The sequence below is a fragment of the Acanthopagrus latus genome, chromosome 20 (assembly GCF_904848185.1).
Source record: "Acanthopagrus latus isolate v.2019 chromosome 20, fAcaLat1.1, whole genome shotgun sequence".
Taxonomy (NCBI): domain Eukaryota; kingdom Metazoa; phylum Chordata; class Actinopteri; order Spariformes; family Sparidae; genus Acanthopagrus; species Acanthopagrus latus.
The window spans coordinates 19123274-19138626 of NC_051058.1; the positions used below are offsets into that span (position 1 = coordinate 19123274).

Genomic DNA, 15353 nt, shown 5'->3' on the forward strand with positions numbered 1-15353 from the left:
CAGTTTGGCAGCTCCGACTGCGACAGGTGGCTAATAAGAATGCTAATATCTTGATATGCCACGTTTGGTATGCGTGTCAACAATATATATCGCGGCGTATGTGCTGATTTTTTCCGAACCTGAAACAGATTTTAGAGCATAAACCCTGACGAGACCATGAGCACAGCATTGTCTCTACACATCAGTCTGGATGATATGAAAGTCAGTCTTGAGTGGAAGAGTTTTGCCACGTCCTTGTTCACTCGCCGGTGTTTGGAGTGAATCGGTGTCACAGGTGAAACACAGACAATCTGTTTTTATTGGCTGCAGATGCCAAACAATGAACCCAGCATGCACCTCTTTCAGCTGGACGACTGGATGTGTTTCCTTCATGTTGCATCAACAACGTTTCCTGTATTTTCTCACCCATTCCTTTTTTAGCTCTTCTCTTATCTTTTGCTTTCCCAGCTCTCATTAAATTCCCTTTCTTTTCTTTTCTTCTTTTCTTTTTTCCCCCTCTGCTCTTCTCCTCTCTTCTCTTTCCCTTTCTTTTGTGTATTGTTGCTTTATTTTGCTTCCCTTCTCTGTCTTTTATTTTTCCTTTCCACTCCTTGGCCCCTTTTCCTTTTTCTTTCCTTTGCTGTCTTTCTCTTCCTTTTTTCGTTCCTCTTTTGTCTAAAATTCATTACTTTCCTTTTGTTTCTTCTCCTTTTCTCTCTCTTCTCTCTTCCATTCTTTGGCATTTTTTCTTGCATTTTGTTTTGTTTCTCTTTTGTTTTCCTCTTTATTCACTGTAATCTCTTGTTGTCCTTTCTTCACTTCCTTCTTCCTTGGTCTATTTTTCTTTTCTTTTTCCTCTTCTTATTCCTTTCAACTTCCCTTTTATATCCTTTCATTTCATGTCATTTACTTTATTTCCTTGTTGGTTTCCACCCCTCTCCCTTCCTTTCTTCTTTTTCCTTTCCTTCCTCGACTTTTTTCCAACCTTTCCTTTCCTTTCCTTTCCTTTCCTTTTCCTTTTCCTCTCCTCTCCTCTCCTCCCCTCTCACTCACATCATTGAGGATAATGTTCTGCTGTCTGAGAAGGATCATCTTTGTCTCTTTTCTTCTCCTTCTGCTCCCCCTCCTCTGTCTCTGTCTCCTCACTTCTTTCTTTCTCTCTCTCTCCTCCATCCATCCATCCATCCATCCATCCATCCATCCCCCCACTCTCCAGCTCCTCTACACTTTGTCTCTGTGTAGAATGGGATTCATGCAGGCCAGCAGTTACCAGGCAACAGGCTCCGTGCTCATTGGCTCCGTCTCTGCCTCCCGTTCTCTCTCTGGCTCCGGCGCGGGGTTAACTGCTGTTATGTACTGTTGGTTACTCATAGCGCGGTCTCGGGGGGGTTCGGCATCCAGCCATTATTCTATTTTCGGGCTGAACTTTTGCATGGGTGCCGCCTGGTGAGGTAACAAGTGGAATTGCCATGTTACCTCGCCAGGCAGCTGCAGAGACGCTCGGCGTTGTTGCCTAAAGCATCTATCATCTCCTAATGTGACAAATCCCTTTAAAAAACACTAACAGAATCCATACAGTGCATTGTGAGGGATTACTTACAAGAGAATGGGATTAGCACCGCCGAGGCAATGTGTATACTGAGTATTGTCTATCATTCAAATGCATCATGAATACGTATTCTCTCTCACTTACGTTATTTATAACATATTGTAATATATAGTCTTAATAATGAAGGTTCACGTGATACCAGTGATGCAAAGTTTGATATAAATGATGCCTGCTTTGATACCGCTGCAACAAGAACACAGGAAAGGATACTTTATTTGTCTTTTTTAGAATAATTTGATTGTAAATTGTTTTTTTTTTCTATAGCTGTAATACCTTGGATCAAATGGACAACTTATGTACTAACTTTTTAAACATTTGGTATTGCAAAAAGCTCAAGGTATCGAGACTTCATCATACACAAAAACAAAGGTTTACAAAGATTTTAATTAACAGACAGCTGAAAAGATATCCTGATAGATAATAAAGATAAAGATAAACAAAGACAAAACATTTGAAAGAATTGTAATAAACACACACAAAAAGAAAAAGAAAAGACAAGTTAAATTAAATGGATGATGAAAGGTTTAAAAGTGCTAATAAAACAGTAATGAAATAAGTAAAACACATTCAAATGAAACAAAAAGAAATGCTTTGTAGACAAGACTATGACAAAACATCAAAGAAACTGTGATAAAATAGTTGTTGAATAAATATGAAATTAAAAATGGGCTAGCAGACACGAATATGTAGTAAAATAAATACTGAAATGAGTGATAAAACTTTAACAGATAGTATTAAAACCTGAATAAAAGTGGTTATTGGACATGAATATACAATAAAAACAAAAAGGGATGACAGAACATAAAAAAGCTAATAAAACACTTGTGAAATACATTTAAAAAATGGTAGTAGACAAGAATGTAAAGTAAAATTCATATTTGATAATAAAAATTTTAAAAATGATAAAAATATAATAATAAAACAAATTAAACACATTTAGCACAGACAAAAGTGGATAGTCGTGAAGAATATACCATGAAAACAAAGATGGATGACAAAACATTAAAAAAGGCGATAAAACAGTCGTAAAAATCGATCAAAGAAACGTGGAATGAAAAGAAAAACAGATGACAAAACACCTTCAGAAATGGTCTACGACCGCAGTGAAAGGAAATAAAACTCATTGAGAACACGAGAAAACACAACACATGAGAACTGAAAGGGAGAATAAATACAGACATCAACAAAAAATATTGCTTTGTCTAAAAAAATATAGATGTACTGTTCTCTTTTTGGATAAAGGGTCATAAAGGACATTCAGAGACTTGTTTTACTGGAAACACACACACACTCACTTACACAGGCACACACGCAATACACACGCACACACGCAATACACACACGCACACGAGGGTAGTAAAGAAGAAATGAAGCTGCAGTCGAACACAGTCGCAGCGCTGCAGCTCGTCTGAATCCTCATTTACAAAGATGGCTCCTCCAGGCCTGTTTCTAACGAGCGATGTGCAGCAAAAAAAAAAAAAAAGAAAAAAAGAAAAACTTCAACTCCACCAGCAACAACTCTTAGCCTGAAAGCTCACTTTAATAAAGACTGGAGTCTGGTAGATCATATGTCTGTGCTCCAGTTTCAACGCTTTAGATGAGATGGTTTTTATTAGAATTCAAGATGTAATTCGTCCACATTCACCACTAAAGTGTCCAAAAACCAGAGCTGTGTTGGATTGTGTTCTTACATCAAATGTTTCCAGTAACATTCAAACCAGAGAAATCCGCGAGGTTACTCAAGGTAACGGCGCGCTTCATTTGCTTCCAGGATAGAAAAGTTTGAACTTTAGCTGAACAAAATTTTAAAACGTGACCTCGTCTGTGAACATTTGTGCCTCTGTAGATCGCTGCTGCAGTCAGGCTGATAAACAGGAGGGAGGATAAATCCACTTCATGATCACAAAATCCTTTGTTTTGTTTTGATTGCGCCCCCTAACAGCAGAATTTACATATTGTATTTTGTCTTATTTTCCTAGTTTGCTGTCGATTATGAGGTCATTTTCTACTTTTATGCTTCACTTACTGAATTGAAAGAGTGCTTTTAATAAAGGCAAACTTAAAACAATAAAGCAATAAGATGAAAGTGAGCATTAAAAGTTTGGAAATAAATAGAATATGAGTACAAAAATGAAATTAATGTTGTAGGTGTAAGATCTCACCACAAAGTCCTTGTTGGACCTGAGAGAATTCGACACGAGGCATGAGCAAAAAAATTAAGTTTGTTAGTATGAATTGATCCCAGCTGTGTTCATCAGCTTCAGGCTGTTCTCACTTATTTCATCTTATAATTCAAGACAGTGAGTGTTGTGTTACGGGCCCATCTTTGAGATTTTGATCTACACAAGAAGCCTAATACACTCGACTTCTGTCAGGAAGCAGAATCAGGGAGCTTCCTCTCTCTCCTCTTTGTACTGAGAGTCTTTAAAGTCTCACGGAACAAAAAGTCTTCCTCACCTCCGCGAGGCTTCAAGTAGGAGGAAGAGTAGCAGTGATGCGTCTGCGTTTCTGAGGAGGCCCCCCTGGGTAACGCTGCCCCTGTTTTTCACCTCAAAGCTGGAGCAAGATAGATGGTGTCACTCTTTTCGCTGTAGTACTTTTTGATCAAGGGGAACAGACTGCTTTCTCAGGAGAACGGCAGCCGAGCGAAGAGAGGGGAGGAAAACACACAATTACAGCTTTGAAGACACGCAGCTTCATTCAGTCAGGTTCCCCCCCCAAAAGATACACTTCTTTTTCTAAATGTCTGCAGCAGACACTCTGCCAAGACGCCATCAGTGGACGGAGATATTACTCATGTGTACCGCATGAGATGAAAGTTTCCCCGGCGAGTGTGTGAAATCTCTGGACCTCTTGTCCTCGTGTAACAGAGTGAGAGGCAAATGGACAGGATGAATGATGATGTGTTTATTCGCCTTGCTAATGAGACATGACACATAAGTGTTGATCACCATGGAATCTTGTTTTTTTTTTTTTTTGTTTTTTATATCCATTTGTCTCCATAGCGACGAGGAAGAGCTGCGGAAGTCGTTTTCGGAGCTCGGGGACAGCCTGTGTGACTCCAACGCCTCCAGATCGATGAAGCGGGTGGGCAGCAGCGGGAAGCCCCTGTCGGACGAGACGGAGCCGTCCGGAACGCTGCTGTACAAGAACGGATTCCTGGTCCGCAAAGTCCACGCCGACTGTGACGGCAAGAGAAGTACGTCACAGCCCCTGTTATTTACACCTCGAGGTTCAAGATCTATTTAAATTGGCAATAACAACAACAACAACATAATAGTTCATTTTTATTTCTGTTCCATGCCAAAATCTGACCAGACCCACATGGAAATACAAGACACCATCACAAGACAGCCATGTTTTACATATAGCAGCAAATATAAATAAATACATTAAATTAATGAAATTAAAGAATAATTAGTAACCAGTTCTTCCATGTTTTCTCCAGGTAACCAGCCGGTCTAAATGTTTCATATATAGCACGCTTGATAAACTTCATTTGTGCACTTTTCATGCAACAAATGCAGCTTAAACGGCTTCATGGCAAAGAAATCACGAGCACCAAATGATTCTTATAAACAAAATCTCAAGAATAAACATAAAAAATCAGGTGTGGAAAGCTACCTGAGAACAAAACCTACCCGATGAGAATAAGAATGAAAATAGAAAATGTGACAAAAGATGGAAGATCGCCCAGAATCACGCCAGCCGTTCTGTTGTGTCTGTCGCTGCACCGAGACTGAAGTTCAGCTCTGAGAAAGACAACATCTGTCCATTTGTGTCCATTAAATCCTCATTGTTCCAGTCTGACCGGCAGGATGACCAGGGAGCTCTTATCTGAAGTCTGAGCCGAGCCCGATTTCACACCAGCGTTTATCAGCGATCAAACAAAATGTCTCTGCTTTTCACTGTCAGAGTGAAAACGTTCAGTCCGACTCAATAAACACACAGATCAGCCGACGGATTACTGATGTATATATAACACAGACGTTACGTGTTTGGATATTATTAAAGTTTGACATGTTTTGAGTGGATTTTGAACGTGTTTTAAAGCTGTATGTGGATTATGATAATGTAATATTTATCTTTGCTGTTATAGTTGGATATATTTTCTATTTCTAACGACAGGTGGGTAGGTAGAGTGCTGAAAGCTTAGGAACTACATTTACATGCCCTTATTTTGAAAGAGACAGTATTGCTACCAGGCAGTTTACTTCAAAAATAAAAATGAATATTCCCAGTTACATGCAGCTGTGCATTCTCCGATAAACACGCCCTAAAATGTCGCTCATCAACGACAGAATAATAGTGGAAAACTTCATCTGTGTCCGTGTTTATCCTCCCTGCAGCACCGAGAGGGAAGCGAGGCTGGAAAACCTTCTATGTCATCCTCAAAGGGCTCATTCTCTATCTGCAAAAAGTAAGTAAGAAAAGAAAACGTCAGTGAGGAGCAATTTGTAACAGCTTCTACTTGATATTCATTATTCAACCTTTAAGATAACAGATGACTGCATCTCCATAAACATCCTGTTTTACTTTCATCGCAGCAACACGTATGTAACAGAAGGTGAATCTTGATCTTCGCGGCGGTTATCTCTCGAGAAACCAAACAAAATGTTCTTTGTGCGCCGCTGCTTTTACACGTCATCCACAAAAAATGCTGTTCGTCAAGCAGCTCACGTCCTGTTTACTTGTCTAAAAAAGTGTCAGTGACTTAGTTGTGTGGTGGAAACAGTCCCTGCATCAAAGTAAGTTATTAGACTACTCGGTGTTGATCTATTTCTTCTCTACCTGTCATGTCAGGGGGAATACCGGCCCGATAAACAGCTCTCTGAGGAGGACCTGAAGAACGCCGTGTCCATCCATCACTCTCTGGCCATGAAGGCGTCGGACTACAGCAAGAGGCCCAACGTCTTCTACCTGCGGACGGCCGACTGGAGGGTCTATCTCTTCCAGGCACCGTGAGTCCTGTTTTGTGTCTCTCAGTGAGATTTATACCCGTCAGGTGCGCGGAGACCTTCAAAATCAAACCCGATCCAGTGTTAAAAAACAGAACTGTAATCACACCCAGCAGAGGTGGACCCTTATCTTGACTCTGCACGCTCTCTGCTCGAGGCTAGTTTCTTTTCCTGACGCATGTTCTGTGTTCAAACGACAGCATGTGGTCAGAAGTATGTGGACACCCCTGTCCTTGACCGTATTTGTGTGCTTTTTGGCAACAGCGTACAGTCAGTGTGTTAACATGCGCTGAAGTCAGCATGTAAATGTTGACCTGTGCACATGCAACACATCATTTGTCAGATGTCTCCTCGACTGCTGACCTTATTCTGGAGACAGACGAAGCAGCACTGTTCCTCACAGAACTAAAGAAGTGGTCAAACGCTTAGAGGTTAAAAAAAAAAAAAAAAAAAGACTTATTACAGCTAAAGAAACTCTGATTAGTTCCCTTTTTTGGATGAACGATGAAGGATGCATGGCTACGTGTCACTACATCTCTGCCGTCTTCTAAAGGGCAGATCAGAAACCAGGTTACCTGAATACATGGCCAAGAAATCTGTTTCCTTTAGTTCTGAAAGCAGGCTTCTCTAATCCACTACCCCAATTTACATGTAGTTTGAGAAATGAGCTTGCTGGAGAAAAGCGACGTTAACCCAGCATGTTAACATACTTTAATGGTCTTCAGGATTCATGGAAACAGTTCGGGGCACCTCCCTACTTCCGGGACACTTCGCTCAAACCATGGCATTCTTCAAACTTCATTTGATTTTTACCTGAATGACGCGCATGTAAATATTTAGACTGTGTTTCGGAGACTATCATGCCGACAAAATCAGTCCACACAGACAGACAGATAAACACCTGGCAAAATGCTAGAAATTGTAATTCTGTAATCATGGCTACCCCAAAACTTAACATAAGTAAATAAAAAAAGAGATCAGAAGCTGAACAAAAACTATTAAACCCACTCTGAAAGCTAACTAAAACTGAACTGAAATTAAATCTCAAAGTTAAAAGTAAGTAAACTGCACTGAGCCCTGACATCAACACCATCCAGCACCTCCCAGAGCCGGACCTGACCACCCAACATCTGTGCTGACCTCACAGATCTCTGCCGCTGGTTCAACATCTGTTTGACAATCACACGCGGATGTGATATTCTGCTGTCCGCACACTTACGGCCATGTATTGTAGCTGTGCCTGGCTAATCAAACAGCTGAGCGTCCATCCTGTACTGACAACATGCAGCTGTGCACGTGTGTCGCGGCGTGCAGAACACACGTTGGGGGCACACGGATCAATGCTGCAGACACACACACATGTTGAACAGGGTGTAGAGTGTGTGTTCAGGTGGAGGTGGAGGTGTGTGTTATCAGGGAAGTGGCACATGAGTGGCCACATGTTTCAGGCCCCCGGAGGACCGGCTCTGTGCTCCAGTTGCAGCTTGCATTTGTCCCAGATACTGTACCCCTCTCCTCGCTCCGTCTCTCTCCTCGTTGTCTCTCTGCCTCGCTTCCTCTCTCTCTCGCTGGCTCCCCGGGGATCAAAGCGAGGCTGTCTGATTCAATCTGATATTTCTCATGGGCCCCTAATGGGTCTGTTAGTGTAAAACAGGCCCTTTTTCTTTCTCGCATTAATTGGCTCCAAAATAATTTCTTTGTCAACAGCGAGGCTGCGTTTTCTGATAATTACTCCTTTGATGTTTAGCCATGTGCTGATGCGAGCACTGTGCAGAGGAGCTGATGGTGTGCGTGCGTGTGCCTACTGTATGTGTAATCACTCTTGTGTGTTTGTTTCCACGTGTGGGCGTGCATTATCCAACGCAGGAACGCAGAGCAGATGCAGTCCTGGATTACACGGATCAACACGGTGTCCGCCATGTTCTCAGCTCCTCCCTTCCCGGCAGCCATCGGCTCACAGAAGAAGTTCAGCCGGCCGCTGCTGCCGGGGACGATGTCGAAGCTCTCTGAGGTACGGTTCATCCTAGAGGGGGGTGGAGTTGGTCTGAATCAAGTCCTGCATCCTGTGAAGTTCAGCACAGCACGGCGATAGAAATCTGTTCACATTAGATTAACAATCCGTTCTCAAGTGTCATTTTCAAAACAGGTCGACACGTCATTTTTCATCACATAACGGTCGAGTAATTAGAATAAAATCTTAAGGAATCAACACTCCACTTAACACAAATGTAATATATGACCAGTGGACACGAGCGGCTGTGATTGCAGCCGTTTCATTCCTCATGTCGATCGGCTGTGAGATGAAAGCAGAAACATATTTATGGTGTTGCAGGCCGGGACGCAAATTTAAGTATAAATAAGTAACATTACCAAAAAAAAATGCATTGATACCCAGGTCTTATGATATATAAAAGCGTGTTCATCCTTACAAACAGAAATTTGATACAAATATTGCTGTGCATGTAAACGTAGTCACGAAGGCAGGAACCATATTAGACAATCTGTTTGGTAACGGAGAGAAAGTGGACGATGGATGTGTTGGGAGCTGATGGAGAGCAGGTGCACAGGTGGGAGTCAAAAATCCAGTCAGAGGAAAACATTTAAAAAAACTGTAAATGAAAGAAGGCAGGTGTTTATTTCTTTCCTTCTTCTCCCTCATGATGTCTGTGTTGACCTTGTGCTTCGCAGGAGGAGCAGGTCAGATCCCATGAAGCTCGATTCAGAGCTCTCTCCACCGAGCTGGCCGAGCTGCGCTCCTACCCTCCTGACCGCAAGGTCAAAGGGCGAGAGCTGGAGGAGTACCGCCAGCGAGACGAGTATCTGGAGTTTGAGGTGAGCTGGACTCAGAGGAGGAAATAAATGGAAAAGTCAGTCAAGCATGAAATCGTTATTACAGTGCTGCAGCTCTCTCACATGTCTCCTGTCTGTCTCTCTTACACACCTCCACAGAAAACACGGTACGGGACCTACGTCATGCTGCTGCGAGCTAAAATCCGTAGCGGCGAGGAAGACCTGTCTGTGTTTGAGTCTCAGCTCCTGGAGGACAACGGGCTGCAGAGGGCTCACTCCAGCCCCACGCTGCAGGACAGCAGCCAGGCCAGCCAGATCAGCCAGGCCAGCAGCGCCAGGGACGGAGGCAACAGCAGCAAAGCCAGCGCCTGCAGCAGCAGCAAGCCTCGACAGGAAGGCCAGAGACACAGCTACCGGCAGGCCGTCAAGAAGTGAGACGGGGCGGGGGCGCCGGGAGCGGCACAGCGTTGCACTGCCAGCGGCAGGCTGTCTCCCTGCAGAGGTTTTTATTTGAGATCCAGGAGGGTTAGGAGCTCCGCTTGAAGGGGGAGCAGGGGTGAGGGTCTCCCCCACGCCCTCCCCCAAACCATGACGCCCTACCCGGCACCCCAATCTTCTCGTCTACCAGAGGAGGGCTGGGAAACACCAGCAAGGATGTTGGTGCAGGAGGTGGGAGGATCGGCTGGGAGGTCACAGGTCTGCAGAGACGAGGTGTCTTTGAGAACGTGCGCTGGGTGCAGCAGCAGACTGAACTGTGCACGGAGATAAAGCGGGTGCTCACATTGAACCGGGCACCGGACAGGGACGTACATCCAGCATCCTTTCCTTTACTCCCCTTTTGTTCTTTCAAGGCACCTCTCCGGCCTCGTTCTCCCACCTTTTTTCTTGACCTTTCACTCAGTTTTGGGACCAAACGCATTTTAAAAATATCACATTTTAGACGACTGATGAGTTGATTTCAGTTGACTTGCTGCCATCTCTCTGATTTGAAGCGCTGTAACAGTTGCTGGACTCGTCAAACATCGCAGGGTGTTTCGGAGCCGTTACATTCCAGCTCCTTTTTTTTTTTGCCACATCGCCGCGGCATGTTCACGTTCCACACTGTGGCCGGACATCACAGCTTTTAGCTCCTGTTCGTATTTCACTGAAGTTGAGTCTTAAGGACTGTGCACAAGGGCGTGGCTGCAGCGTACGACGCGATGCGGTGGTGCAGCTCGGAGCAGCTCGTCTCTCCTCTTTACTCGAGTCGCTGATGGCGACACCGTCAGTAGAAGTTCCTCATCAAGAGTATTTTCTGTTGCTCTACTTGAACAGGCGATCTCTCTCCCGGTTGCTTTGCTTCTGTCCGTGGTGTGCTTCTGTTCTCTTTCTATTTCTTGGCCGAACGTTGTTTTTCTCCAGTGATCCGCATGCCTGCATCCAGCACAGCTTCTTTTAGGCCTTTTACTACACTGAGGGCTCATTTAGTCCTTTTCCTCATGCCGGTGCCATGTTAGCCAACATGTGTAATCTGTCTGTACTTATAGCCTCTTCATTTATAAGCCCTATTTTAACACTCACCAGGCAGACCCTGAATGTTCTTGTTTTTTCAATATTTTTACAGTATTTTACAGTCGTTTGTTGATGTATCCCACCTGTGTATGTCAAGTGTACGATGAACTATGATATTGAAAAATGTAAAAGGAAAATATGTTACCCATGCTCTTTGTAAACATCCAGGATATGTTGTATATAACGCACCGTCAGCTTATATTGTAGGATACATGACAGTATATTTACAATATATCCAACACGCTATTGTGAAGATGCATTAAGGTACACTCAGAGTTCTCTTCTTGTGAGTCCCAAAAAGCGCTACGCGATAATCATGTGTTGTTTTCTTTTTTTTTTTTTCTTACATGGTGGTAATAATTCAGCACAATATGAGTATTATAGTAAAAGCCTATGTACCTATCAGAGATTAGTAAGTGATCGTAAAAGGGTTGTTAGTGGCGGGAAAAAAAAAAAAAAAGTGTGTGAGGATTTTGAAGCGGGAAGTATCCAAAGACAGCGCATGGTTCGCTACTAGCATGATTTTAAAAGGGGGTCAGGGTTGATTCTGTTGCATGAAAAAGGTGAGGAATGTAAAAAAAAACAAAACAAGAAAGAAAGAAAGAAAGAAAGGTGTGGCCGGACTGGTTTGGATCCACGTGACGTTTGGGTTTGATTTCAGTAGCCATATACACCTCACAGCGTTCTCGATGTATAGCCATTTTCTACTCAGGCTTTTAAAAAACGACACCTTGAGCAGCTGCAGTGCCAGCGTCCGACCAGCAGGGAGAGCTGTCAGTTTTTTTTTTCAGCCATAATCACACCTGCAGTGAATATGCATGGCGTCGCCCACTCACCTGACGGAGGTCGGGGGGGGTTGATGGGTGTTGCAGGGCTAAAAATGAGACGACAGGTGTTTGTATTAACTGTGGATGTCGAGTCTGTTCGAGTGTTTTAACACGTCTGTCCGTCGTACGTGCCGTACGTGAATGTTGGCGTGTGCATGCTGTTGACTGTTGGGAGGAGCCTCGTCCACCATCCAGCATCACTTCACTTAATGTTGTTAACGGAAGATTTCATATTCAGGCTGAAGCATATCACAGTGATCACCTCGGGATCACATTCTGCCTGCAGTTTAAAACTGATTAATCGTTTAGTCATCTGACAGCGACAAAGCCAAGCAACTTTTTATCGCCAGCTGTTTTAATTACAAGTGTTTCTTTGTCCCCTTTGAGAGCAGGACTGATCAATGCAAAGTTTATAATTGCCAAACGATTGATAGATAATGGAAATCATTGGTTGTCTGCCTCTCAATCATGTTCTGCCTGCAGATAAATGTCAATTAATCGATTAATTGTCTGATAGGAAGTTAATCTCCGACTAAAATCTTTAGTTTCAAGCAAAAATGCCAAATAGTTTCAGTTCCAGCCTCTTAATTATGAGAATTTCGCTGTTTTATTTGTCTTTGTCAAAAGAGAAAGTAAAACTGAAACTAACTTTCTGTTTTGAGTTGAAATATTAGTTGAACAACTTTCTGATGTTGTCTTGACCAAACGATTAATCGATAACGGAAATCATCTGTGTCTCAGCTCATCTTCTGCTTCTCTTGTCTACATTTCAGTCCTTACACTGATATCACATTCCAGTCTGGTGGTTTTTAAAAAAAACAAAAAAACAGAAAGTTAACGTGGATATTGTTGCCATATCTGACATCTCATACCGCTTATGTAACGTGACCTCACTCTGTTTTCATTCATAGTGTTTTTACTCTGCTGGTAATAACGTGGCCAAAGTGCCAAAGAGCAGCCAGAGTGTTGTTCATGTTCTGCTGACGGGACGGACGATGAGTCATGAATCATTCTTAGATATTCAGCTACATCAGATAAATCCAAACACTGCATAAATATGAAAGCACTTCTTAGATTTTAATTTAAATTCTTACATGTATTAATATTCTGCACTTAGGGGAGACACAAACGCCAAAACAGCTACTGATGATGATACTTTACGTTACTGATGGATATCTTTCTGTGGACGTTATAACCATTTGATTTCCACATTGTCGACATTTTACGCCTCCCTGCTACAGATATCCTCTAGCACAAATGCTTACATTTAACAAAAACAGTCTTATTTCAAATTTCACTGAGTTCATTCAGTTTCCAAAGGTTGTTATTTGCAGCTGTTTCCATAATCGATCCATCTTTGTTGCTTTTAGCTTCTCAAATTGCAGATTTGCTGGTTTTCTTTTCCATATATGACAGTCAGTGCTTTGTATTTGTATTTTGTACAGTGTTGGTCAGACTAAAACAGCAATTTAAAGATGTCACTTTTGCATTTTTCAGCATTCTCAGTAAAGTACAGAGGAAACCAATAATCAAGAAATAATCACAAAATTGCAGCGTACAAGAAAAATTGTGAATGTGTATCTGACATTGTGACATATATGGAAGCGTATTAATATAATTACCACATTAAAATTCTTATAATGGCTTGTACTCCCTCTCCTCATGAGAAATTCCAGAATATGTACGTGCAAAAATTCTTCATTTCATAAATTCAACATCTGGACTTCTGTAAAGTCAGTTCTCAGTCTGTGTTTGTGACCTGGAGGCTTCAAATGTCCACGACACACTTTTGCTTTAGCTGAAAATTGGCTTCCAAAATATGTGTGATGTCACAGATCACGCTCATAGGCCCCGCCTCCTAAAATCGGATCATCAATGAGCACGTTACACTCGTGGAAACCGTCTTAAACTCGGCACGTACGTCATTCTACAAAGCGAAGCTCAGAGATTCAACTTCAGGAACCAGAAGAAAAATATTACAGAATTAATATTTTATCTTTTGATTTAACAATTTTATAGTAACTGTAGACGGTACTGATATAAGATCCTTGTAACCGAATCAGAGTTCAGTAACTTAATGCACAGGCTCTACACAGGGTGGATGAATGTAGCGTGAAAGGAGAGCTGTTCAGAGCCTCCACCTTGACAAAGTCTCCAAGGTCCCCCCTCTCCTCCACCTCGTCCCCGTCTCCATGTGTTGTCACCACTCACTTGCATCAAAGAGCAGCTGCAGGATCTCCATGGCACTGGTTAGCATGGAAATGGCTGGTTCCCCTGGTGACGGCTCTGTGATGCTCAAGTCAAAGTCACCCCGTCGTGCTGCATCCACCTCTGTTAAAGCAGCAGTGCATGCCTGCAGCGGCGTGGACAGGCTGTCCTTTTGAACGTGCACTGTCTCCACTCACAGCCTCATCTTTGAATGTAAATAAAGCATGAGATGTTACGGCCTGCGTTCATTTATATTACGGTTAGAGTATTAAACGAAGGGTTCATATATAAGGTAGGTCACATTTTCTTTCCTGTCCTTGAGCTCGCGGTCATTTATTTTATTTTTTTTTAGTTTTATTTTTTATTTTATTTCTCTCTGTGAATGAAGGAAATGGCTGTATTTAACGCTGTCGTATGCTGTTGTGTTTTAGAGAATCGAGCCAGCTCATGAATCTTTTTACATGTAGAGGTCCGATCTGATCCATCTCAGTGTTTTTTAGACTGGTGCAGTTAAAGGCAATGTTCATCTGATGCTATACACATACAGTGAGCTACAGTACGTGTGTCACTGCCTTGTTTAAACTCACCAAGGAAATGTTGTTTGTGAGCTTCTCATTTTGGGAGGCATAGAAGATGAAAAATAAAAGTGTTTTGGAAGCTTAACGGTGTCCCAGCGTCATTGTGTAGAATGTAAAAAAAGTATATTTACTCCGGTACTTTAGTTAAGTACAGTTGTGAAGGATTGTAGATTAAGATTTTTTACATAATGAGCATTAACTCTGTGTTTTGTTATATATTCCATTTAAATTCAGTCTTTATAGGTTTTATTTGGCTCATAAATGAAAATGAGAATATAAATCCTGTTTTACATTGTTTTTTATGAGGTAAAATGTCTTTAAATTAGTATGGTCCCTTATTATGAATTAAATGTTGTTATCCAAGCACAGCAGGCAAAATGAAACTTTGAGCAGGAGTTCAGTCAGTTTAGAAATTCAGGGTTGTGGTACTAATTTGCACCTGGACAGAGAAAAAGTGCGGACAGCTCTGATGTAGATCAATACTGTGTGCAAATATTGTGTATTTTGGCTGGGTTACACTGTGAAGGAGGCCTCGTAGGCAATGAATAAATGAATAAAAAATGCTGTTTTGCATGTTTGGCAATCCGGCTTGTTTCTGCCAAAAAAGAAAAAAGAAAGAAAGATAAAGAGAAGGTCATCTTTTAGGGTATCAAGGCCAGACTTGAATAAATGATCAACTACTGGTGGAATTTAACTTCAGCTGTATGTGATGGATCCAGACACTCTGCAGGAATCTGAATGGTGATGAGTTGAGGAAGTTTGAGGTGATTACCAGAAACACAGGTTCAGTTTAAGAAGGAAGTTATCTGTTTCCTTGTACAGTCTGAAAACCTTTACAGCTATAACAAAACTA

General features: G+C 42.1%; 1 protein-coding gene across 4 annotated transcripts in view; it reads left to right on the plus strand.

The window, feature by feature from the left end:
• The window catches only part of LOC119009814 (PH and SEC7 domain-containing protein 1-like), a 73247-nt gene extending 58662 nt beyond the window's left edge, over positions 1-14585 (plus strand). For all 4 annotated transcript variants that reach the window (XM_037081436.1, XM_037081434.1, XM_037081435.1 and 1 more), the window contains 6 exons: positions 4594-4787; positions 5938-6008; positions 6392-6549; positions 8413-8557; positions 9235-9378; positions 9496-14585. In XM_037081436.1, coding sequence (XP_036937331.1) covers positions 4594-4787; positions 5938-6008; positions 6392-6549; positions 8413-8557; positions 9235-9378; positions 9496-9771 — 988 coding nt within the window. In that variant the 3' untranslated portion in view covers positions 9772-14585. The remainder of the gene's footprint in view (positions 1-4593; positions 4788-5937; positions 6009-6391; positions 6550-8412; positions 8558-9234; positions 9379-9495) is intronic.
• The last annotated feature ends 768 nt before the right edge of the window (positions 14586-15353 follow it).